Source organism: Canis lupus, chromosome 34 (genome assembly GCF_011100685.1).
Source record: "Canis lupus familiaris isolate Mischka breed German Shepherd chromosome 34, alternate assembly UU_Cfam_GSD_1.0, whole genome shotgun sequence".
NCBI classification, from domain to species: domain Eukaryota; kingdom Metazoa; phylum Chordata; class Mammalia; order Carnivora; family Canidae; genus Canis; species Canis lupus.
In genome coordinates this window covers 37,077,220-37,104,098 of record NC_049255.1, presented here as the reverse complement: position 1 = coordinate 37,104,098, position 26,879 = coordinate 37,077,220, and the positions used below count along the sequence as shown (strand labels likewise).

The window sequence follows — 26,879 nt, the reverse complement described above, 5'->3', positions numbered from 1 at the left end:
CGTTAGTCCATGGTTGACATGTTGGATCATATACATGTGAACTCCCTCCTTCTTTGCAAGGGTCAAGTCTTTTTCATGCTTGGGGAGTTGCTTTGGTTTTCAGTTTATGTGAAAGGATTGTCAGCTCCCACCCCTGCTTGTATTGTAGGGCCCTGTGTGTCCAGAGCACCTCCAAGTGTTTAACACATCTGTCAACCTCAAGAAGAAGGACCAGTGACCCTTAGCATAGTACTGGGCACCTGTCATTCGAACAGTTATAAATAGCCCACTCCCTGGCATCTTTGGGGAGTGCTGGTGAAGGAGGCAGTATTTAGGCCGCTTAGACTTTCTTTCAGACTTATACTACATCAAATTGTATTATATTCTCTTTAACATGTTCTTTTTGGGGAAAAAAATGGGGGTGGGACACTTGGGTGGCTCAGTTGGTTAAGCATCCAAGTCTTGGTTTCAGCCCAGGTCATGACCTCATTCATGGGTTGGGGGATCAAGCCCCCAGTTGGGCTCTGAGCGCAATGGGGAGTCTGCTTGAGATTCTCTTCCTCTGCCCCTTCCCGTCCCCCCAACTTATGTGTGCACGCAGACTGCATCCATACTGCACACATGCTCTCTCTCTCTCTCTCACAAATAAGTACATCTTTAAAAAAACTTATTTCCCTTTTGTCTTCCAACTCCAATCCAGTTTATTTTTATTTATTTATTTTTTTTATTTATGATAGTCACAGAGAGAGAGAGAGAGGCAGAGACACAGGCAGAGGGAGAAGCAGGCTCCATGCACCGGGAGCCCTACGTGGGATTCGATCCCTGGGTCTCCAGGATCGCGCCCTGGGCCAAAGGCAGGCGCTAAACTGCTGCGCCATCCAGGGATCCCCCAACCCAGTTTATTAAATCAGAAAGAAATTAATCTTCATCCCCCATTTCTTTTTTATTTTTTTTTTAAAGATTTTATCCATTTATTCATGAGAGACACATACACAGAGAGAGAGGCAGAGACACAGGCAGAGGGAGAAGCAGGCTCCATGCAGGGAGCCCGATGCAGGACTCGACTCCAGGTTCCTGGGACCACAATCTGAGCTGAAGGCAGACACTAACCACTGAGCCACCTAGGTGCCTCCCCCATTTCTTTTGTAATCCCCCAAGAATGACCATAATTACCTCAGACAAGAAGACTACATTCAAATTAAGGATAAGGAAATCTGTGTGTTTTGAAGGGAAAAAATTTTATTTTATTTTTATTGCTTTGAAAGGAATAGACATTTTAAAAAAGAAATAAGTTCATGAACTTCTGCAGTCCTTGAGAGAACCCATAAGTCCCCCTCAGTTTTTCCATAATTCTCACGTTCCTTGTCATTGCTTTCTAAACTGCTTCTATCCATCATCGTAATCTAAGATGCAGAATAAACAAGACCCACAATCAAATATTTCTAATTTTATGTCTTGGTTTCATTTATTATTATCCAGATTTGTGGTTAGAGCACTGTCAATTAGGCATATTGTTTGTATGAAAAAAAATGCATCCTGACTTTCAGACCACCAACTTAAGAACCACAGACTAACCTGCAGATATGTTATTTTTGGCCCACATTGTATATTAAACATTATTATTTTTTAAGTGTATTTATTTAAGTCATCTCTACACCCAATGTGGGGCTCAAACCCATGACCCCAAGTTGAAGAGTTGCATGCTCTTCCAACTGAGCCGGCCAGACACCCCTGTATATTAAACATTTTTTAAAAGATTTATTTATTTATTCATGAGAGACACAGACTGAGAGAGGCAGAGACACAGGCAAAGAGAGAAGCAGGCTCCATGCAGGGAGCCTGATGTGGGACTCGATCCCGGATCCTGGGATCATGACCTGAACCGAAGGCAGGTGCCCAACCACTGAGCCACCCAGGCAACCCTATTAAGAATTTTTAAATTCATTACCAACACCTAATATTCAGAATATGTCACACAATAATCTGAGCTGCCTGCTTCTCTTCAAAAATTGGATCATCTGGCAACAGTAGGCCAGAATTTCCGTATCACACAATCACACAATCACACAAGGCTTACTCCAAGCCTTGTTTTTCCAGTTTGCCACAAGCCTCCCATTCCCTGTAGTATTACAGCCTATTTTACTCACTTGCATTAGCCACTCTGGCCCCTGAAGACATGAGTTTAAGACTTACGTTCTACAGTGTTCAATGTTGCATAGAAGTTGGCTAACTTGAGGAAACCCAGCACGGTCCTATGTTCTAATTAGATGTGGGATCAAGCTGAAATAAGATCAAACGTCCACCCTTCTCACCTTCCCCCATAGAAAGACCATGTGAACATTTGTAGTCTATCCCCAGCAGAGGGTTGGCCTGCTAGACATCCTGAAGACCAGAAAGAATAGGATCCAGCAGAGGAGAAATAATACTTAGAATAATTCTTAGAGAGTAGGCCCTGCCTGGGACTCAGAGCTGGATTGGAGCCCTGGTTCGGTCCCCAAATAGAGGGAGATCCTGGTAAACCATCCAAATTCAGTTTTGATTTGTAAAACAACAGGGCTGGACTAGGTAAGGCCGTCCCAAACCACTTTTGAGGGAGATGAATAGGTGTCCGGAGGTTAAAGAGTAAGCAGGGTTCAATAAATTTCTCATCTACTTCGGGGGCTTGTCTTAAAAAGCCGTCGTGCGTTGTAAATCTCTGAGAAGAACTGATATGTAGTGTTTCCCAAGGCTATTTAATCACAGCATCACAGGATCCTTCATTCTTTGCTCTCTGGGCAAAATTCTCTCCTCGAGGAGCTGTTTTCTAGAATGTAGCTTGGGAGAAGGCGCTTAGCAGTTTTCCTTTCAGCTCTACCGTTCTAATACTAAGTAGGGAGGCCAGAGATGTCAAAGAGGGGATCAGGTCGCCGGACACTGCTAAAGAGATTGCAGATGGTGAGGATTTAGGGAGATGCTGTTGAAACCTGGATACTCCAGCTCTTGCTCTGGGGGGGGGGGGGGGGGGCAGGTGGAACAGTAAAGTGGAGGGTAGAATGATAGCAAAAAAAATAAGCCTAGAGTTAAGCAATTTTAGTGTCTCAGAAGCTTTCTGAGATCAATGGAACTTTTTTCAACAGAGATGTAAGGAAAAAAAAAATCAATAGGAAGGTCCGCTGACCTGGGGGGTCTAGTTCAAACATTTCAGTAGCTGGATGACTGGCAGTTTCTCAGCTCACCTCTCTGGGCATCAGTTTCCCGAGTGTACAAAGAAGAGAGACTATATATAGGTAGGCCTTTTAGGTTTTAAATTTGTACTTTTTATTTGCATCTCATTTAAGATAGTAAGGATTGAGTCCTCCAGAAAGGGATTGGTGAGGAAAGATGTATGAGCAAAAGAGGGCTGAGACCTAGATTAGAGAGAACTAGGTCACGAGAGGTATGTTACAAGCTCCTGGAGGATAAATCTTTAATGGGACTCTGTGAAACTGTGGGTTCCAGCTACTGGGATTTCCCTATAGCATTGCACACGGACTAGAAGGTATTTGGTTGGTTTCTTAGGGTAACATGGCTTAATTTCCCACTCAAAGCCCCCAGACATCTCAACTGAATTATCATTAACTGCTCTAACAAGTTGATTTAATGGATTAGCTTCCCCAGATGTATAGGTTTTTTGGTTAATAAGAGTACCTGGGTATTGCACCCTGGTGAACAGTTTCCAATTTTGTGTGTAGTCTTGTGATATTTTCTAGATTTGACTTTCTTGGGTGTTTACTGAGGGGAAATAAGTTTTAGTAATTTCAAGATTGCAAGACACAGTAATACACGTCTCAGTAAAGAGTCTCGGATGTATGGGAAGCATTTCATTTTCAAGCGTGAAACGTATACTTTTAAGCGTGATTCCGGACACTCATTCATCCCACAAGTGTTTGTTGCACACACGCTCTCTGCCAGCCAGTGTACTGAGTGTGGAGGATGAAACTGTGAACAAATGCATCATTATTATCCTTATGACCTGTGCGGCTGTGTATCGAGCTTCCAACAAAGACCTTTTGCTTATGCAAACGTTAACTCCCTCATTCGTTGCTAATGATTCTATTCATTTTAAGTTCAAAGAATCATAAAATGGTAACTTTCAGCAAAGTTTTACCAGAAAGAAAATATGCTTAGTCACCTTATTTGTCTACTGTGCTGCATGAGAGGAGGAAAATGTTTGCTCAGACTAGATTTTATTGACATCACAGTGGTAAATAACCTCACAGTTCTTTATAAATTGCTGGGTCACACACAACTCAGAACCCACAGAGGAACTCACTGCCTTTATATTAAATATATTCTTCCCCAAAATCCTTAACTTCTGTACCATCTTATATTTACATAGGAAGATGATGAAGGCACAACTAATGCGAACACAGTTACACCTTTTCTACTTCTGAGCTGGAGGCTGGGGCACACTCCTGGATTTGGTGGTTTTCCTGACCCCGTTAACAATAGTGTCCTGATGGCCAACACAGGCCTCCTCTCTCCTGAAGGGTGAAGGTGATGGTCTCTGGGTTGCAAACAAGAGCAGTTTTCTTGAGTCCATGCTTTCTCTGCATTAGGAAATTTCAGGGCTAAAAGAGTTGAAAAATTGAGCATTGAGGAAATGTTCAGTTTGGGCTTGGGTGTTCCATGTGTAGTGTGATAGCACAGTGAAAGGGCTTCAAAATGAAATTCTTCACTTCCTACCTACGTGACAACTTTTATAAGCCCCAATTTTCTTTTTTCCTTTTTTTTTTTTTAAAGATTGTATTTATTTATTTGAGAGAGAGAGAGAGAGCACAAGCAGAGAGGAGGGGCTGAGGGAGAGGGAGAAGCAGACCCACCCAGTAGGGACCCAGATGCGGGAGGCCCCCCGACATCGGTGGACCCCAGGGCCCTGGGACCCGGGCACCATTACCCAAGCAGAAGGGAGACACCCAACCGATTGAGCCACCCAGGCGCCCCTATAAGCCCCAATTTTCAATCCTCATAGAGGAGATCACGAAAAACACAGTCTCAAGTTTAACTCCTCTTTAACACCTTTGGGTATATTGTGTTCAAAATGAAAACCAAATTTGAAACTAACGGGCTGGCCAGGATCTGATTGCTTGTCTTTAGTATAATTCAGCAGTGTCAGAATAAGGTCACCTTGTTATTTTGCTATTACATTTATTGTTCATATCACATTGTTATATTTATTGTTATTTTAAAGTCCAACAATCTTTTTAAATATTTCAGTGGGCGGTTCTTCTTTTTTTTCTTTTTTCATGTTCTTTGTCCTTTTCAGTTTCTGCCCTCTCTTCGCTGGGTCTTGAGACCCTGCAGGGCGGCACCCGCCCCCTCAGCCCTGCCTCCTCTCCTCCCCGTGGGCCCCCTGCGCCCAGGGCCTCGGCGCCTGCCCCCCGCCGCCCCCCACCTGCGCCCCCGCCCCCCCCCCCCCCCCGCACCTGCACCCTGGCTCCACCCCCTGCTCCCTGGCCCTTTGCCCCCGGCCCCCCTATCCCCGACCCCTGGCATCTGCCCCCTGGCTCCAGCCCCTGCCTCTGCGCCCCTGGCCCTGCACCCCGGACCCCCTCCCTCCCCCGCACCTGCCCCCTGGCTCCACCCCCTGCTCCCCGGCCCTTCCCCCCCCCACCCCCCATCCCCGATCCCTGGCTCCAGCCCCTGCCTCTGCGCCCCTGGCCCTGCGCCCCGGCCGCCCCCCCCTCCGCCCTGCACCTGCCCCCTGGCTCCACCCCCTGCGCCCCGGCACCTGCTCCCTGGAACCATCCCCTGTGCCTCGCCCCCGTCCCTCCCGCACCTGCCCCCTGGCTCCACCCCCTGCGCCCCGGCACCTGCTCCCTGGAACCATCCCCTGTGCCTCGCCCCCGTCCCTCCCGCACCTGCCCCCTGGCTCCACCCCCTGTGCCCCACCCCCGGCCCCTGCCCCCCCAGCCCCCTGCACCCTGGCCCCTGGGCGCCCCCTCCTCCCGAACCTGCCCCCTGGAACCACCCCCTGCGCCCCGGTCCCCCCCCCGCATCTGCCCCCTGCTCACCCCCCAGCCCCCTGCACCCCCGCCCGTGCCCCCTGGCTCCACCCCCTGCTCCCCGACACTTTGCCTCCGGCCCCTGGCACCTGCCCCCTGGCTCCACCCCCTGCGCCAGCCCTTGCGCCCCGGCCCTCTGCACCAGGACCCTGCCCCTGCGCCCCGCCCCCGGCCCCCTGCCCCCCAGCCCCCTGCACCCCGGTCCCTGGGCGCCACCACCCCCCGCACCTGCCCCCTGGCTCCACCCCCTGCCCCCCTACCCCCCCCGACCCCTGGCACCTGCCCTCTGGCTCCACCCCCTGCCTCTGCACCCCTGCCCCTGCGCCCCGGCCTCTCCCCGCCCCTCACCTGCTCCCTGGAACCACCCCCTGCGCCCCGGCACCTGCCCCCTGGAACCACCCCCTGTGCCCCGGCACCTGCACCCTGGAACCACTCCCAGTGCCTCGGCCCCTGCCCCTGCCAGCCCCCTGCATCCCGGCCGCTGGGCGCCCCCTCCCCCCCCACCTGCCCCCTGGCTCCACTCCCTGCGCCCCGCCCCCGGGCCCCTGCCCACCCCCCCAGCCCCCTGCGCCCTGTCCCCTGCCTCCGGCCCCGTGCGCCCCAGACCCTGCCCCCTGCGCCCTGCCCTCTGCCCCAGCCCCCCCCCCCGCCCCCTGTCCCCGCCGCCCCCCCCCCCCGCCCCCAGGGCCGCCCCCCCCCCGCCGCCCCCCTCCGGGACACCTGCTCCCCTGGGTGCCCGCGCTCGCCCAGGGCTGCGGTGGGTTCCTGCTCCCAGGGGCCCAGCCTCAAGGTGTCTGGGCGGAGCCCGTCGGTTCTCCGGGAGCAGGGGCGGGGCGGGGCGGGGCGGGGACTAAACAGAGCAGGTGTCTGGACGGATAAGTAGGAATTCGGAGGGGATCATTCGGAGGGGGCCGGCGCGCCCCTTCAGGCCTTGTGCGCGGCCTTGCCCTAAGCCCTGCAAGCCCTGCAAGCCCTGCACTTGGCCACACGCTCCCACACCTGCTCAGCCATCACCTATAAAGACAAGAAGACGGTCTAGGGGCACCTGGCGGGCTCAGTCAGGACAGCGGGGCACTCCTGGTCTCAGGGTTGTGGCTTCAAGCCCTGCTTCGGGTGTCGAGCTGACATTAAAAAAGCCAACAAACAAAACTTGTTTGATGAAATACTGTTTCATACTTTGAACTAGACCAGTATTTCTCAACTTTAAGGTGAAAAGGAGCCCCCTGGCGAGCTTCCTAAGTCCCACCCCCAGAGATACCAATTCCACAGGCAGAGTTGGAGCCCAAGAATTTACCTTCCGATGCTGCCGGTCTGTGGACCACCCTTGGAATAGCCTCGGGTTAGACAACTTGTAGGATTGCTCAATGGTGATAACAGAGATAAGGGATATGACTAGTTCTTAACAACCTTCCCCAAACAGGTGGATTTTTAAAATGAACAATTTGCTAAGCTATTGGTGAGCCAAAGGCCTTTTGTCTCCTCAGCTGGGAGCGACCTCTGTTAGTGGAGCTATACATCGCCTTCCCTGGGGATAGGAGGGGGTGGGGAACAGATGTTCTTAAAAAGTACCATAAAGACCAGATGCACAATCATCAAATTAAGGCTATTTCAGTACCTCAAAATGCAGTGCCAACCCCATTCTTCTTAGGGCCACGGAACAGGAGCCCATCCCAACTTTCCAATACGCCTTGCTCTTTGTACCTTTGTGTGTTACCGTATTGCTCCGCTGTTGGAATGCCCTTCTCCCCCTTTTCTCCTGTGCCTCTTAGAGACACAGCTCTAGTGTCACCAATGCCGTGAACACCTTAAAAGCTCCTCTGGGTAGAAAGTGTTAAACTTCTCTTCCCTGCGTATGTATCCCTGGTATTGGTCACACTACTGCCTTGCACTGTGTGTATCCACGTGATACGGTGTCCCCTTCTTAAGGATGGAACCTATCCTGTACTTCCCCTTATCGCTCTACTAGTCTTGGTGTCTGACACACAATACACATTCAGATGTTTGTTGAACAAGTGGATGAAAAATAGACCCATGCCCTTTTCCATGTAGTGGGATGCCTAACCTGCAGATTCACCCCAGGAGGGCAATATAGTTATCTGGTGTATAGATAATTTTTATTTAAGCTTAAGATATTAGCTGTTGAACACATTAGATTGTTCATGGTAATTGTGGATCTTGACTAAATGTTTGTAAGGAGTACTTTTTTTTTAAAGATTTTATTTATTCATGAGAGACACACACACAGAGAGAGAGAGGCAGAGACACAGGCAGAGGGAGAAGCAGGCTCCATGCAGGGAGCCCGACATGGGACTCGATCCCGGGTCTCCAGGACCACGCCCTGGGTAGAAGGCAGGCGCCAAACCGCTGAGCCACCCAGGAGATCCCCAAGGAGTACATTTTATATTCTGTTTCCTGAGTCTGTTAAAATGAGAAGCCTCTCCTGGGGCAGAGGTAAAAACCTTCATTTTTAGGGACTCCAGATTCCATCACCATGGCCTGTGCCTTCCTTCTGGAGCCTCTGGGACCGATGCGCCAAGGAATGGCGAAACTATATGAACTTGAAACTGCCGGCTATAGAAATTCCAGTTGCAGTGAAGCTTTTGTACTATTAGTTTTCTTAGGCACCGTTTATGTTGGCAAACTGGTCCTGCGAATCAGCCTAGCAGATCTGCTGGCAAATATACCTCTGGCAGAGTGGAGTTTGGGATGCATTTCATGACCTACTTCCCTTCTCCACGCTGATTTTAAACCTTCTACTCTTAGGTGTTAAAACCTGTGTGACGGGAGAGGCTCTGCTGATTCAAATAATGGTTCGGTCAGTGATTTTCATCTGAGCTCTGAGTATTGACATGAGCGTGACGGGTCGGTCGGTTGGGCTTTTGGCTTCCAGTACTCGCTTTGTCACTTTGAGCTTTATGATCCTGGGCAAGGCATTTAACTTCTTTAAGCCTCAAATGAGCATAAAATGCATGTAATACCTGCTCTTCCTAGTTCACAGGCCCTTGTTGAGAGTCAAACTGGTGAAAGTTCACACGGAAAGCACTGTACAAAAGAGTCCTATGATTTTTTTTATAATTTATTACATGTTTCATATAGCATGCATTGATTAATTATAATCACATTCTGAATGTACTCAGGGGGGTCTTATTCTAATCATCATCTGAATCTAGCCCTTCAGACGTCTGTAGATGTCTATAAAAATCATTTGCTTGGGGATCCTTGGGTGGCGCAGTGGTTTGGCGCCTGCCTTTGGCCCAGGGCACGATCCTGGAGACCCGGGATCGAATCCCACGTCGGGCTCCCGGTGCATGGAGCCTGCTTCTCCCCTCTGCCTGTGTCTCTGCCTCTCTCTCTCTCTCTGTGTATGACTATCATAAATAAATAAAAATTAAAATCATTTGCTTTTTATTTTTTGGATTTATGTGCCAGTTAAGAAACAGTTTTCAAAGGTCACATCTAATCTGCTGCTTCCCACAATCTACATAAAGCAGATAACCCCAACTTCTGAATTATCGTAGTCCAGGGCAGGGGGCGTGAGTGGGCAAGCTCTGAATTGTCATATAGCGGAAGGGAGTCCGGGAGGTTTTGTTGTGAAGTTTAATTCTTTTGTGCTGTCCTTAGTCAGCTGCTATTTGGAACGCTCAGATGAAAACAAACGCTTCTTGTCCTGGCAGTCAAGGGAGGCTTTTAGCAGCTCGACGAGCCTCACGAAGGACATTTGTTTATGACCAGCTGTACATGGGGCACCAGAAAATAAAATTTGATCCCCAAGACTCAGACCTCGTCTGTCCCAAGGAGATCACAATTACTTATTGCTTCATAGATAACAGAAATGTAAATAAAAAAAGAACTCCCAAGTAATTTTTTAAAGTCTCGTTATCAACTGTCATGGGTGTGTGTATGGAGAAGAGTGAGCTGGGAACAGGACCCAGAAAGAGGTTCCCAGAGAGAAAAAGATGCTGGTGAGAAGAGCTGGAGGAAAGGGGGAGATGGAGGGCGCCTCTTTGAGCCAAGTGGTCAAGGCTGGGCTGTGCTGGAGCAGCTGATCCTGGGCGAGTCACGTATCCTCTCCTTTCCAGGGCTGAGCTTCCCTTTGTAGAATGTGGGAGGCTAAATGTTCATTCCAGGTGTAAAATCTTCCAGTTTTATGATACAGGTTGGAAACTACATTGACTCCTGAGTGTCAGTTGAGGGTGATGGTTAAGAGTTCTGGAAGCAGAATGTTTGGTTCACACCCAGCCCACCACGTCTTGCCTGTGTGACCTTGGGTGATTCCCTGAACCGCGCTTGTTCTGAGACTCCCCCAAACACTGAGAACAGTGACTGGCAGAGAGCAAATATCGGCACATAGGAGCCACCATGCCCCTTGCTGTCCCCTGATAGAACGCAGAAGGCATTTGGAGCTAAGCCAGCACCTTGGCAATGTCGAGCTACTTGTCTTCTGGGTCATAGTAAAAATATAAAAAGTTTTAGCAACTGGAGAGAGATGAGCCTGTCCTTGTGCTCCCCCAGATTGAATTGCAACTGTGCAAGTGAGAGAACAAGGTGAAGGTCATCCCGCAGTTCTAGGTTACCTTTGCTGATCCAATGGCAGTGAGATTCTCCTCAGGTCTGCTTTGTAGCTTGTCCTGAAATCCTTGGATATGTGGCTAAACCAATCTGAATTTTCTAATAGAGCAATCGCATCAGAGGATCCTACTCTTATATAATTATATTTGTGTTTCACAGGTTGCCATAATAATTCTCTCGGGTACTTACTCTATGGAGAGAGTGCGACTGTGCCCCAACCTGAACTTTTTTTTTTTTTTTAATTCATGAGAGACACAGAGAAAGAGAAATACAGAGAGAGAGAGAGAAAGAGGCAGAGCCACAGGTAGAGGGAGAAGCAGGCTCCCTGCAGGGAGCCCGATGCGGGACTCGATCCCAGGACCCCGGGGTCACGCCCTGGGCTGAAGGCAGACGCGCAACCGCTGAGCCACCAGGTGTCCCCAAACTGAACCCTTTTGATCTGTGCTTACTCTCAGAGTGTGAGACCAAAGATTTTTTTTTTTTTTTTTTTTTTTTTTACAAAGATAATACTCAGGAAATAAGAGAGGAAGGACAGGTGTTGGAAGGATCCCTAACCAGATGGGGATCTGCCAAAGGCCTGAGCAAAGCTTCTGTCAATTCAGGACCTCGGGAAAGAGAGAGAGAACAATTAGTGTGGATTTACCCCTCATGTGCAGTTTTTCCCTCTTTTATCTGAGAAACTGGGGCCCAGAGAACCTAGGAAGCTTGCGTAGGTCGTGTAGCTAATAAATGATAGAGCCTGAACTTGTCTCTCTGCAAAGTCTGTGCTCTTTCTTCTCAATGATTTTTCCTTACCCTTTCTGTCCTTGGTAACAAATTTCAAGGCAGGGATAATGAAAGCTGATTTTTCACAGCTTTTTCTTCTGAGGAAGCCTCGAAGATGGGGTTGGTATCAGTTAAAGAGCTCTGCTACCTTGATGTCGTATATCACTAGGTTTAGGAACATGCAGCTGGTGACTTAGCCTGGCTCTTCCCAGCTAATGTAGCAAGACTCCATTATATGGCAGACGAAAATGCTATGAGGGCCTGACATAAGCGCATAAAAAGAGGTAACATTATGAGCACTTACATTCTAAATGTTATGCCAGGTATCCTTTAAAAAGCGCTATAAAGTAGATATTATGATCTCTCCAATTTTATGGGTAAAGAAACTGAGTCAGGCAGAGGTGAATTGCTCAGAATCACCCAATAGGTAAGTGTCAGAACTAGGATTGAGCCTTGGCCAACTGACCTCATAGTCCACACCATAAAACACTATCTGCTATGCTCTGAATGAGTAAGGAAAGAGGAGGGGTGAATTAGAGGTAGGGGCGTGCTGTCCATGGGATGGGAGGGGCAGGAAGTGGGGAGACCCTGATTTATAGCTATTGTTGATTTCTATTATGTAAATGTTCCCATCACGGCCAATTTCAGGCTACTGACCTGATGTCAACTGATTTGTAAGTTCAGGCCTGGTACAGAACATCAGCGAAGGGCATTGCCTAAGAGAGTAGCAGATAAAAATAAAGTTATGCAACTTATGCTCAAATACACTTGACTCCAGAGAACTAGAAAATACAAGGTGGGGGGTGGTGAGAAATGCGGTTGGCACATACAGCGGGATCAGAGCATACCAAGTTTAGACTTTTCTCTGTAGGAAACTAGAAGTTAGTTGGCATTTTTTATTTATTTATTTATTTATTTGTTTATTTATTTACTTATTTATTTATTTTTAGTTGGCATTTTTAAACAGTCAGGTAAAGTGATTGACTTTTCAAGGTAAGCTCTCTAACAGCAGTATGCAGCAGGTAATAGAAAAGGGGGTTATCTAGAATTCAAGTTAGGCAAATACGGGAAATAATGAGCATGTAATGAAGGCAGCAGTGTAAGCTGGGGTAGAGGCTAGAGGTAGAGCAACATTTTGAGTAGAAAATGTTGGCAGACGGAATTGCCATGAATTGATGATTGGATATCCTGTGACAGGAGAGAGAAGCTGAAGAAGATATCAAGGTCTCCAGCGTGGAAGCTAGATTTGTGGTTAGATTATTAATGGAGAATTTAATCGAGTTGCTGAGTTGGAAGTGGAGAAGGGCAAGTAGAACGTGTTGATTTTGAAGAGCTTATAGGCTAGATCCTGGAGATGATTGGAAATACGGATCTGGAGCTGAAGAATGATAGATCCGGGACTGGAGATAGAAATTTAGAAGTCATTAGCGTATGGATAGAGGTCAGGGCCATCTAATTTAATAAGCTGCTGCTAAGCACGTCCCGATGCTGGACATTGAGCCAAAATAGTTACATCGACCTGCTTAGGGAAAGCAGGAATCATAAAGCTGAATAAAATAAAGAATGGAACCTTGGAGAACATTGTCACTTCAAGGCCCAGTGGACAGGAGAGGAAGAAACAATCAGTAAAAGAACCCAAAGGAGATAATGAATTAGTATGGCAAGAGAGACAAGACAAGATAGTTGGGAAATGAAAGGGGAAGAGAGTTTCAGGGAAGAGTAAATTATTGTTAAATGCCCACAGAGAGGCCAAGTAGGTCATTGGTGTTGTCAGGGGCGGGAGGAGGGGGAGGTCGGGGGGGGGGGGGCGGTCACTGGTGAACCTAATAAGGTCAGTTTGTCAGAGATACGGGGCTGAGAGCCACGTTGTAATGAGTTGCCTTCAAAGGGCGCAGGCTTTGAAAGTGCCCATGTTCTTTAGGGTAAAGACAGCTGGTCTCAACAGAAGTCACCTTCTAGAGATTGATCTCAGCTTCCTTCCCTGCCTACAGTGAGCTCACCTGCTACGGCCTCCCCAAGTCCAGCCCTCCCATCTCTTTCCCAGAGCCTTTCTTCCTCCGCCAGGGTCTCAAATCACGTGGCATTTCTTTTCTCCTGTGTCACTTTTGTCTCCCCTTGTACACGGGCGCTTTCCCTACAGTCAGGCTCAAGTCTCTGTCATCTAAAGCCAAACAAAATGGGTTTTCTTTACTCTCCCTCAGCCTGGTGTCCCACAGCTTTCCTAATCTCTACAGTGAGAGTTCTCTCTACTTTCACTATCTCTATTTCTTCACTTTGACTCACTTTGCAAACCATTACAGTCTGGCTCCCAGTCCCATATGTCTGACTAAACTGGCCTTAATAGGTTCACCAGTGATCCCATGACCACACTGCCAACACCCATGACCTACTTGGCCTCTCTATAGGCATTCAACAACTTGCTCTTTCTTGAAACTTTCTTCCCCCTTAACTTCTCCAGTCTCTTGTTTCTCTTGCCATGCTAATAATACATTCTTCTTCTTCTTTTTAGAAGAGGGAGGGTGGAGAGATCTTTTAAAGATTGGTTCTGTCTCTCCTGCCCACTCTCCGCTTGCAGTGATAGTGTACCCAAGGTTTCAGCTTTTATTTTATTCAACTTTATGATTCCTGTTTTCCCTAAGCAAACTGACTTTCCCTCTCTGGCAGACTTTACTGTGAGGCCCAGAGCCTTCTAGAATGGTACTCAGACAGCCCCGTCCTCTCATCAGAGTCGGGTCGAGATGGAGATCCAGCCCTCAGCAAGGGAAGGAATATTTTCATCCTTGTAATCTAGATGGGAATAGGAAAGAAGTCTTTGATGCCTTTCCACCTCTTGGCGTCACTTTGGAAGCAAAGCGTGGGTGGTGGGCACAAGACTGAAGTGTGGAACACCTGCCCCACAACCACGAGTATCCGCTTGCCTTTTCTCACCCCCCTCTCCCTCTCCAGCTACCTGGGCATTCACTAACACTTAACCCCAGCCCACACTGTGTCCAGGCAGCCTCTTTGGACAGCCTCTGTCTCCTCTTCTAGGCTGGGCCCCACACCTTTGCACTTTAAGGTACCATATCTCTGCTCTTGGAGGTTCTGCATCCATCATAATCATCTGTTGTGAACATCTAGCATGTTCTTATGCTTGTGTGTTGCTTGGGCTATTAAAAATTACTTCTGACTTCTTCCTCCAAGCCCAACCTTATTGGATCTCTGACTATACATTTGCTGTCTGCGTTTTTCGACCCATCTACCTATTGACTTTATTATTTTTTCAAAGGTTTTTATTCATTTATTCATGAGAGACACAGAGAGAGCAAGAGAGAGGCAGAGACACAGGCAGAGGGAGAAGCAGGCTCCATGCAGGAAGCCTGATGTGGGACTTGATCCCAGGACTCCAGGATCACTTCCTGAGCCAAAGGCAGACGCTCAACCCCTGAGCCACCCAAGGATCCCTACCTATTGATTTTAAATGGAATAATTCTGAAATGAAACTTATCTTACCTTCCCTGACCATTCTGCCTATATTGTCTGTTTCTCATACCCCAAGTGAAGACCTTCTGATATCTCTGAATTCTTTCTCCAGGTACCCCACCCGACTGCCCACCTGGTCCCAGTCCCTCCATTCCGTGAGCAGTTGCCAAGGCCCATCGACTCTGCCTCAGTGATCTCTGTATTCTCCTGGGGCCGACCTTCATTTTTCTCTCCTTTGGGCAACTGCCAAATTCTTATAGTTGTTACCCCTGCCTCCAGTCTCTCCTCTCACCGATCTGTTGCATATACCACAGGTGAAATCCTTCCCAAAGTATAGTCTCATTAAAAAAAAAAAAAAAATCCCAAGAATTTTTGCTGCTTCACCATTGACAACGAGGGGCTACACTTACGAGGATTAATCTGCCACTATCTTTCCAGCTGTACCTTCAGTCAGATAGGGTTATCCCTACATCAGAACTTGTAGCTGTTGGTCCTCAGTCCAGATATGGCCTGCAGACGTGTATTGTTTTGTCTGCAAATTAAAAAAAAAACAAAATTAATCTGAATCAGGGCTTTAAAATCAGAGGAGTTAGAGTCTTAGAGAAAGTGCAGAGAACTGTGAAAGCTTAAGGAGAGATGGAAATTTGGGGGAAAGGGAGGGATTCAGACAAGATTTAAATTCTTAACTACTTCTCACCCACCTTTGCCTTCTTATAACGTGTAGCAGTGTTTACATATATAGTAGGTGCCTAATTAATACTTTTTGAATTATAGTTATCTGCCCTTTGGTAGCTTCTTGCCACAGACATTGTGGTTTTTTTGTAGAACAACATTTCTGCATTAGTGAATCACATGTGATCCCTACAGTGGGCCTAAGTGTGAGTCATATAATTTGTGTGGCAATAAGAAAAAGTCTGCATTTAAAAATACACTCAAACTTTATAATGTTTGAAAAATATGACCGTAATTTTCATGCAGATATTCCACAATTTTTTTTTTTTCCCTGTAATAGGTGCTCAATAGAGCAGAATCTGGATAGGAGAATTTGAAAGCTCTTTGACAAGATAAAATGGCTGTCACTGGTAAAATTGGAGAATCATTTTGCAAATGTGAAGTGAAGCAGGTAGTCAGTTACAATAGATGTTTTAAGTATTTTAATGTGGTTGGTTCATGTTGAAATTTGACCACAGGCTGTTACTGAGGCATCGGTATCACTGTACTATGGCTTTCCCCTCCCCCTTGGACACGAGCATGCAAATGAGCCTTTTAAAAGATAATTCTTTTACATCTCTTTAATCCATAGTAATTCCAGAACTTGGGAATCAGCGTGGTCCTAATAACAAATGTACATAAGGGGGAAAATGATCGTCTCAGCTTCCCTGGAAACCCTGGACGATCTGACCCTGGTGGGCTCACCTCTCTTCATTCAGTGATCTACTGGATCAGGGCTATTAGTAATAATAACCAACTCGTAGAAGGCTTAGTATGTGCCAGGTGCTGTTCTAGGTGTTTTTACCTTTTTTAAGTTTCACAAGAATGCGTTGAAGTCGTTAGTTTCATGATTTCTGTTTTGTAGATGAGAGAAATCAAGACACAGAGAGGTTTAGTAACTTGCCCAAGATCCCACCACTGGTAAGTGGGGCGGCCGGGCTTTTCACTCAGGCAGTCCAGGTCTGGAGTCTGTGCTCCTGACGTTGGCGCTGGGCATGCCTCTCACATGGAGCCTTTTACGCCAGTCCACCCCCGGCCTTCACTTCCCTTACGTACCAGCTCTTCCTGCAGGTCTCTGAATTATAGCCCTTGCCCAACACTTTGACAGCTTGGTTTCCAACCCTTTTCTTTGCTGCTCATGCTTCTTCTTCCATTAAGCCACAGTTTAGGCTACTGGAAGCCTTACTGGATTTCATCCCAGGAAGAACAGATAGAAGTAATTTCTTCCTTCTCTTAGCTCATGCAACCTTTTCTAGATCTCCCTTGCTGCTTATATTGCTTGGCTAACTCACATCAGCTATTCATTTACAAGTCTTGGTTCTCCTCTATTTTCCAAAGCTCCAGAACATTGTCTCTGCCTCCCGAGTAGGCTTCCCTGCCCACAGAATCGATTTCATAATTCCCCTGTTGAAGGAGTGAATAGAAAACAACCCCATTCACAAACATAACAACTTACTTCTCTATTGCTCTCTTCCTTTGATTCTTGCTTGTCCTTTGATCTTTGGTCATCATACCTGGGTAGGGAGCCAGCGGCCCATCTATTTTGTTGTGTCTGGTCCTACTCTGATGTAATACCCTTTGTCCCTTCCTTTTTTTTTTTTTTTTTTTTAATTTTTTAATTTTTAAAATTTTTTTTATTTATTTATGATAGTCACAGAGAGAGAGAGAGAGAGAGAGAGAGAGAGGCAGAGACACAGGCAGAGGGAGAAGCAGGCTCCATGCACTGGGAGCCCGATGTGGGATTCGATCCTGGGTCTCCAGGATCGCGCCCTGGGCCAAAGGCAGGTGCCAAACCGCTGCACCACCCAGGGATCCCCCCTTTGTCCCTTCCATCTCCTCAAGCAGAATTTCTCCCTAGATCCTGGAGTGATTATGGGGGCCAGCTTTGAAGATCCATATCACTGCCCTAGAGTGTTTCAGCTGGCCAATAGTTGGTCAGTTCTCAACCTGTGGGGCCCTTAAAACTTGGCCTGCTTCTTTGTGCTGCTGGAATTTTCCAGTTACTTCTAAAGAGGTTTCAGGAAACTTTGTTAATTCGAGTATGTTTTTTTGAGGTGGATCTAAATTCCGCTTCACAAACTTAAGGGTGCAAGAAATAAAACCTCATCTATATTTTGACTATGCATTTTTAAGAGAGAACTTGGGTCCGATAATTGAAGTATTCCCCCTAATTTCTGCTTACTTTTAGGTTTTAGGGGGGTCTTATACAATGTTGAGGCATAATGAGTGGGGGAGGCCATCTGGGTACCCATCCTTGGCTCATATCGTTGTTCCATGTGGTCTTTGGTGTTTGAGTTCTATACATTTCCCCTGGAATATCCTTTGTTCTAATTTATAAGAGCCCTTCAGATTCATTAATGCCCTCTTCTATTCCCTTGGACCCTTGAGAGCATATAATGGGCCGAGGCTAATGGAAAGGTAATCTCAGGTCCATCCGCAAGACACTTGTGCAGTCCTCGCCACATTTATGCCTTCGTTGGAATATGGAATCATTCAGCTGCTTCTGCACCAGTGGAAGCCTGAGGAACTCTCAGAGGCCATTTGCGGCCCCATCTTCTTAGACACACCTTGCAGCCAATCTTCCCTAAGGTCTTACCTCCTTCCAAGGTTCTGTCTGGGCATGGGGCCTATATCTCCTGCTCTCAGACTCCACAGACATATCTGGGGGTTGCTGTGTCTCAGGGTTCTCTTTTGATTGGATTTCAGATCTCAAGTCCTACGTTCCTCATTTCACCTCCAACATTTTCTCCTCCCATCTCCCACTACTTAGTCTGGAGAATCATTTTCTATTCTAGGAGACTTCTTATTCATCATGAGATCTTCCAAAATCAATGTCTATTTTTAAAACTCTCCAAAGGATATATAGGCTTCGAAAGTCAAAAGCATGAAGGCAATCCTGTTCCTTTGCTCTTTGTTCTCATATCCCATCCCTTAGGTAACAACTTCAGAAAGCTTGAGATTAGAGGGGTGCAGTGAGAAGAGCTAAGGAAGACAGTAGATATTGGAGAAAAAAGTTAGATAATAGTTACAATTTTATCGTGCCATGTGATATCACATAGACATGCAAATGTCGGCCCATCCTGCATAAGACTACCCTACCCTAGCACTGTGGGCACTCACACAGTGATAATGACCATTAACAATAAAAATTGTAAGAAGGTTGGTGACAGATTCATGCTTGAGTGTGTCACCACTTTCACATTTTGAAATAATCTGGGTATTTTCTGCAGGACAATTATTTTTCATTCTCGAATTTAGCAACACAATTCCAAACATTAGCATGACTGTATTTTAGCACCTCTTGGACCCTTCCTTACTCTTATTCGCTTATCTATTTTTCCCATATGAACTATCTCTTCTTGAATGAGCACTTCTGCTCCCACGCCACCCTGGCAGTATTGTGAACAATGCAGATAGCTGTTCAGAAATTCTGTTAGTGCGAATGATCATAATTTAACAGGGCAGAGGTATTTGGGGAACGGCATGGACGAGTTGAGTCAAGTCTGCATGCGCTCAGGGCATGCAGTGCATAAAAGAAACCCAACGTAGGCTTTCTATAAAATGAACAATTTTCTCTAATCTGTCTTGTAAAGGCAAATCATCTGTTTTACAGCTTTCCTATAGTTGAAGAAACTCATCTATAATTTGTCTTAAATATTCAATAGTCTTCATTTAACTTAAAGGAAAAAAAATAGTCCAGGGAAGTAATGGAGTGAAGCCTGCTATTGCTTTGTTCATATTTCATTATTTCATGCCTGTCGAGCCCCTTGTTCTGTGAGAAATGGAATGGATCCTCTGTGTTCTCTATTAATTGATAACGATATTGACGAGGGCACGTGTGAACTCTAGAAATCTCAGTGAATGCAGTGATTCTTAGCCATGTCCTGGCAGGAATCAATATTCCCCAGTAAGACTGACATTTTGCCACAAAACTCAAATGAGGATTGCCTTTTCCCAATTTACCAAAGACGTTAAAGTAATGGTTAGAATTCTCTGTGTGTGAACCTACTTCATATCACACACATTTATCTCATAGCAAGCACGTTATCGGTTGTTTTAACTTTTCCAGTAAAGTGGACAATTGACACATAGAAGTAGAATTATTTTATTAATACGTATTTGCTCTGCTGCTTATATTGCCAACAGACAAATATATTTTTTAAAAGATTATGTATTTATTTATTCTTGTGAGACACACACAGAGAGGGGCAGAGACCCAGGCAGAGGGAGAAGCAGGCTCCACGCAGGGAGCACGATGTGGGACTCGATCCTGGGACCCCGGGGTCATGCCCTGGGCCAAAGGCAGGCAATCAGCTGCTGAGCCACCCAGGCGTCCTGCCAACAGACAAATATTAACGAAGTGACTGGAATAGCTCTTCAAGGTTAGATTAATTGCCTCTTGTTCTTGTGTTTCATGAACGCTGGCCAGGGGTTTTATAATGCAGGGCTTTCCGACTCTTTTCACGGCCGGGATGTGTATACAATAATATTTTATATGGGACTTGGGGTAAAGGGCTCTCAGGAGCCTGGCTCCCCAGGGTGAGGGGATCTGTACTAGACCCCATCTGTGCCCTCCTCCCCAAGGCAAACCAGTGTGCCCCATGTACAAGCTGGGAAGCCATATAAACGTGCCTCACAGACTTCTTATAATCCTGATTCCCGCTACTAGTAATATTGTTTCCTTGATGTAATGGTGGCATTAAATATTTCATCTTTGTCCTGTTTCATATTTTCTAGAAGGGCACTGTTACTCTCTAGCTGTTCCTCTCCCCTAGGTCTGAGAGCCGCTGAGAGATACGGTATCTAGCTTCATGCACCTGTGCCAGGAAAGTTTCCAGTCACTCTCTGATACTTGCAGGCCTCTCTAGTTAGACTAGTTAGTAGCTGCCAGATAGCTTCCAATTCTCTGGCTCTGAAACATGGCCATTACGTCGTGCAGGGAGGTCAGTTTTATATTTGTAAGTGTACTCAATAGGAAGACCTTGTATGAGATGTGGAAAGAGGGGAGATATACACTCTGCAGGGGTTTGCTGGGTGGGTGACGTGGGTCTCTTGTTACTTTGCTCCTTCTCCACCCAGATGATTTCCTGCAAACGCTGGATGCAGAGCTCAGTGCCCTCAGGTTCAAAGGGGAAGTGACGGCAGGCCATATATTCCTTCTGAGAAGCTCCTGGTAATGTCCGAGCTGCTCTGCTCCTCAGTGCTGGGGCCTGAGTTACCTCTGTTCTTTGCCTTTTGCACACTGTTTCTTTCTTCACTCTCAAAACAACAGACACAATATATATGCAGTAAAACACTTTTAAAATACTTACAGTAAGGGACGCCTGGGTGGCTCAGCGGTTGAGCATCTGCCTTGGGCCCAGGGCGTGATCCCAGGTCAAGGATCGAGTCCCACATGGGCCCCCCCCCCCCCCCCCCCCCCCGCAGGGAGCCTACTTCTCCCTCGGCCTGTGTCCCTGCCTCTCTCTCTGTGTCTCTCATGAATAAATTAGTAAAATCTTTAAAAATCAATCAAGTAATCAATCAATCTTAGAGTAAATGTGAAACTTCCTTGCCTTTTATTTGCATTTAGTGAAGTATTCTTTCTCCATTCCTAGTACGTTATTGAAACTGTGCTGGTACTGACGGAGAAGGGGAACCAAGGACCAAATCCTAAAATTTACAATTCGTAGTTTTTAGTCCCCAAACCACCACTTACCCAGCTATGTGGTCACGTAGGTGACCGTCTTGGTAAAGTGAGACTGAGGATACCCGTCCAGCTTCCCTCGCAGCGCTGGCCCAGAAAACAAAGTCTCATGTATGAAATTACTTTGCTGCAAACACTGAGGGCAAAAAGTAAAAAAAAAAAAAAAAAAAAACCTATTTGTTAGGTGTCAAGGGGGCCGGTGGGCGCCGACGGGTGGTGGCAGTTGCTCGTAGTGCTTGGGGGGAGTGTGGCCTGGTGGTGAGCAGGCTGGCTCATGCTCATGTTCTCCTCCGTGTTGTCCCCCACCCTGCAGAGCAACCTCATACACTCCCTGGGCCTGAGCCATCATCTGCTCGCCCTGAACTTTATCATCGTTTCTTTTGGCAAGAAAAGCGCACACTCGTCGGCGCGGGTGAAGGTGACCGATACTGCCTTCGATGGCGTGGAGGTCCGAGTGTTTGAAGGCCCCCCAAAGCCAGAAGAGCCTCTGAAGCGCAGCATCGTGTACATCCACGGAGGCGGCTGGGCCCTGGCCAGTGCAAGTATGTCCCGGTCACCCGCGGGCCAGGTGGCGGGGGCGGGGGTGGCGGGTCGCGTGGGGATGCTTGGGCTTCCCGCTACCCCAGCCACCTGTCAGCGGGGGCCCCTTCTCCGCCCGAAAGGGTGCTGCTGGGGGTGGCGGGGGACACCCTCACCCCCATCAAGGTTTTGCTCGTTGGTGTCTTGCTCGTTAACCTAGGCAGACTCTTCGGGAAATCTCTCCCGGGGCCTAAATCGTAGGCTAGCTCATGCGACAGCGCTGATGACCGCTTTCTGGGCCGAAGCCAGTCACACTCTCACCAGGCCAGGCCACGAGGAAAGCAGCTGCAGCTCTTTTGCCAACTTTGTGCTTTGAAGACATTTATTTATTTATTTATTTATTTATTTATTTATTTTATGAAGTAGGACAAGTATTTCTGAGTATACGTGGTAACTCATCCACATTTCGTCTGCTTATGAAACGGAAGATGAAAAAAATATAAAAGACACACCACCCCTAAAAGGCAACAGTATTGTAACATTCGAGAATATTCCCTTTGGCTTTTGAGGACTCTGTTCGGTTCGGGAGCAGAACACATTCAGAGTGGCAGGCAGCCGGGCGGAGTAGCCTAGCAGAAAGCACACCAAGGCGGAGTAAGGGCCTTCTCTCCGCCTGTAGTGATCGTGGAGCTACTTCCTCCTGTTCAGCCCAAAGCTATTGGCATCTCCTACGTTTCTTTGCTTTTTTTAAGTTTCATTTATTTAAGTAATCTCTACACTCCATGTGGGGCTCGAACTCATGACCCTGAGATCAAGAATCCCATGCTCTTTCAACTGAGCCAGCCAGATGCCCTGGCATCCCCTAGGTTTAAAGGCAACGACAATTTGTTCTAGTTTCTGGGTTTTATTTTGTTTTGTTGTAAATGCAGGCTCCACACCCAGCGTGGAGCCTGATGTAGGGCTTGAACTCAACGACCCTGAGATCAAGACCTAGGCTGAAATCAAGAGAAGCTCGACCAACTGAGCCACCGCAGGCATCTGTTGTTTGTGTTCTTAGATAACATGTTTTTAATTTAATGTGGCAAAGGCCAGAAAAGTGTAACTTTTTCTATTAATCCCATTTAATAGTCATTTTTTATCCTTTAACTCATGGGTTTGTTCATGCTTTCAACAGATGCTTACAGGGTATGCAGGTTGGTCCAGGACTGAGGGGTTTCCTGGGGTGCAGGATTTCCAATATAAAAACTCGAACAGTTACGTATAAACCTATACCCATGGCTATCCCAGTGTGTGCTAGGGGTTGAGAACACAACAGCGAATAACAGAAGTGACTGCGTCACTACTACTGGACACTTGGCAAGTGTGACATTCCACTGGAGGCCAGGAAGTGTCAGCGCCCAGAATGGCATGGATTACGAGTCCCCCTGGCATTTTCTACATAATTTTGACTCATCACTCCTGCAGGAGGAAGAGCTCCTCGGGCTGGAGACGCTATGCAGATGGTTATGCAGTTATTAAAATTGTTTCTGTCGCTGCAAACCTTTGGATCCTCTTTCTGAGAAATGCTAAGGCTTCCTAAAATTCTAGTTTTTTACGTTGGTTTAAACAGAATGTGCTGTTCTTCACATTGGAAGAATTCAATTGGATTGCAGCAAGGAAAGGGATAAACAAAAATTTTGTGGTTCTAAGGAGGAAACTTTATTTGCTGTGATTTTTGGAAAGGCATATGTTCGAAGAGCTACAAAGTCAAAATTAATTTGGTGCATTTCATACAGTCTATTATGAAATAAATGTCTAGTTAGTTAAAAACACATTGAAGGGTAATCTAATACGGATTTCCTGTTATTTGATACTAACTACATTTGCTCAGAAGCCAGACTTAATTTTAAATTAAACTCTATTAAGGAGACATATGTTCATATTTGGTTTTTGTTATTTTTATTATTGATAATTTAAATCCAAGCCTAAAAGCAGTCCCCAGTGGGCAGAATTTGAGAATGGACAGTATTAAGTGACTTGTTTAATACTGATTGTCCCCTTGTCTCTTTTAGAAATCAGGTATTATGATGAACTGTGTACAGCAATGGCTGAGGAACTGAATGCTGTCATTGTCTCCATTGAGTAAGTAATTAATCCCGGTCACAGAGGGGCGCCCAGTGGCTCAATGGGTTAAATGTTCAGTGGGTGGAGCCTGCTCAAGATCTCTTGTCCTGTCCCTCTGCATCCTGCCTCTCTCTCTCTTTCTCTTTTTTTCTCTCTCTCAAAGAAAAATACTAGTCATGGAAAAAATGAGTTTTAGGAAGGGATCTTAGATCATCATCTACTTATTTTACAAGCAGTAAAATACAGTGCAAAGTACAGATCCAGAAAGATGAAGGGATTGGCCCAAGGTCACACAAAATGATTTCTGACGTCACTTGGAATTTCTTCAACTCACTTTACAACACCTTGAATTATCTCTAATTTTTTAAAAGATTTTATTTATTTATTTGAGAGAGAGAGAACAGGAGCAGGGGGGAGGGGCAGAGGGAGAAGCAGACTCTACGCTGAGCAGGGAGCCTGACACGGGGGCTGGATCCCAGGACCCCCAGGATCATGACCTGAGCTGAAGGCAGATGTTTAACCATCTGAGCCACTCATCTGTGCCCTTGAATTATTTTTTATTTTAGTTTTGAAAACTTTTGGAAAAGGAATTAACGGAGACTGAGAAAAATATGCAGTCAGTTATCTATAGCAAATAATTTTGTTTCCTGACTTTTATTTTTTTTAGTTTTTAAAAGATTTTATTTATTTATTCATAGAGACACAGAGAGAGAGAGAGAGAGAGAGATACAGGCAGAGGGAGAAGCAGGCCCCACGCCGGGAGCCAGATGTGGGACTCGATCCTGGGTCTCTGGGATCACGCCCTGGGCCAAAGGCAGGCGCCAAACCGCTGCGCCACCCAGGGATCCCCATGTTTCCTGACTTTTAAATTTTAAAAACCGGTCTAGAGTTGGAAAAGTCACTCCCCTGGGAGCCCCGTTCTATAACTTAGACCTGATAAATAGAATGCCTTCAACAAATCTCAATGGATGCAGTTATTGTCATCATTATTATTAATAGTATTAATAAGAAGAATATGAATAAAAATTATAATAACACTTGTGGTGATGGCAATAATATAAAAGCCCTGGTGCCTGTTCCGCGGCAGGGTTCGTGTGGGTGCTATTACATGCATTGTCTCTCCTCCTTTAAATCATTGTTCAAATATCCTGCTTGCAGCAAGGCCTTTCTTGATACCACTATCTAAAATTGCAACTTACTTTTCCTCTGTTTCGTTTTTCTCCAAAACTATCATCAACCTTAGAGAGACCATATATTCGGCTTACTATGTATTTATTGTACAGGGTTGACATACACAATGCAAGTTCCACAAAGACGGAGATTTTCGGGATTTTGGCCTCGGTTGTTCATTGTTTATCGTTGGCGCCTGGAAACATTCCAGGCAGAGAGTGAACATTCAATCAATATTTGTGGAACGAATGAATAGGAGTCTGTCTTAATTCTCTAATAAATCATTCAAGATAAATATTTTGGTATTTTTCTCTTAGGAAAGGAAGCGAGGCCCCAGAGCTAGCTAGTTTTATAAATGGAGTGAGGCATTAAGCCCATGCCCTGAGGCCCCATACTTTTTTTTGACCCAGTGTCCAGCCAGTATTGAAGGACGCTGATTATGCCGAGCGATAGGTCATGATAACATCAACCACTTTCTGAAGCCCCTGCTTCAGATCTGAGACCTAAGAGATTCCTCTTTTGCAGTCTCTTGGAAGGGCTGGTCTCCCAAGTCATTTGGGTGGTGGTGACTCTTGAACATAAGGCCTAGAGTCACACAGCAGTGCTGTGGCTGCCTCTTGAGCAGATTTGCCTCCCAGGCAGCTCTGGACAGCTCCTGGCTGGCCCTGGCCTCTCCACAGGCCTCCCAGACCATGAAGGGCTCGCAGCGCACTTTTGAAACGCAGGGACCTTCCGGTGAAGGATTGCATCTAGCCTGGGCAGCTGGCCAGAGGAAAGGAGGGTCCGCTTAAGTAGCTGAGTCCCATTCTGGAGCCAAGCCCTACAGCTCAGATCTGAGGAACCTGCCTCAGGGACCTTGCAGTGGTTTCCTCAAAGGCCTAAGGACTGGAGGGAAACTGCGCTTGCTTTTCTTGGCACTGGGAGGATTCTCCAACAGGCCTCCCCACCCAGGGCGTCCTGTAGGCAGTTGGCAACAAGTCTAACTTCCTCCTTCGCACCCGTCTCCACCTGTTGGCATCTATCCCAAGTGAAATAGGTGTTCTTTTAGTCTAAGCTTATCACAAAACATACAAGGATGGATAGGATGTTTTTAAGATTTCTTTTAGATATGGAAGGGACTGCTTCCATCTTCACTTTCCATTGTGCCCCCTCTGTGTGGCGTAGTATCCACAAGTTTATCACTGGGAGGCATCACAGCAGTAGACAAGTACCATTCCTCACGACTGCATGACCTCAGGCAAGTCATTCAATGTCATGTGCAAACTTGGACCGAGGAATCCTTCCTGTGTGTCTCGAATGCGAGCTGCTGGGAAGAGAAACCCTGTCTTCCTTCCTCTGGTTCCTATCAGCCAGTCCAAGACTTAGAAGACGTATGCAGTTAGATGAAGGAAGTAAATACACTTTGAGTTGGGTTAATGACTACAGATAATGGTCATGAGAATCAGTTTGGACCATTGGGATACAACTGATACTGTAAAGCACTAGACAGGTCTGGAGGATTAGGGCTCTGGCCCCCGGAACCGAAAGGCCCAACTCGCACATGTAGTCATCAACCCCTGTTTGGAATTCACGGCACTCTTCTGGGCCGAGATCAAGAGCTAAGGTGGTTAGAGCCCAGGCAGGCCAGAGGTCACGTAACCTATGCTCTAGTTGAGGCAGAGCCAACATCATGTGATCATGTTTCTCTTGGAAAGTGTATTCGGAGGTCAACTTGGGAACATATTTCTTCTCACTGCTCATGTCTTTCCCCTTTCCCTTATTCCATCAACATTCATTGAATTCCTAACACGTGCCAGTTACATTGCATTGCACTCCGCCGACATAACCGTGTAAAACAAACATAATTCCCGCCCTCATGGAGTTTGCAATCTAGATGAGAAAATAAATGATGA

The 26,879-nt window shown here is 46.6% G+C and overlaps 1 protein-coding gene and 1 long non-coding RNA gene across 2 annotated transcripts in view; one reads left to right on the top strand and one right to left on the bottom strand.

Moving 5' to 3' along the window:
- The window catches only part of NCEH1 (neutral cholesterol ester hydrolase 1), a 60,156-nt gene that overhangs the window by 19,729 nt on the left and 13,548 nt on the right, over positions 1 to 26,879 (top strand). The window contains exons 2-3 of the mRNA XM_038583909.1: positions 21,509 to 21,737; positions 23,766 to 23,835. Of these exons, the coding sequence (XP_038439837.1) occupies positions 21,509 to 21,737; positions 23,766 to 23,835 (299 nt within the window). The remainder of the gene's footprint in view (positions 1 to 21,508; positions 21,738 to 23,765; positions 23,836 to 26,879) is intronic.
- On the bottom strand, positions 11,085 to 17,086 carry LOC119867533. The gene is made up of 4 exons (XR_005384023.1): positions 16,566 to 17,086; positions 15,209 to 15,330; positions 11,994 to 12,052; positions 11,085 to 11,176 (listed from the first exon to the last, which is right to left on the bottom strand). It is a non-coding gene; the product is annotated as an uncharacterized LOC119867533 (long non-coding RNA).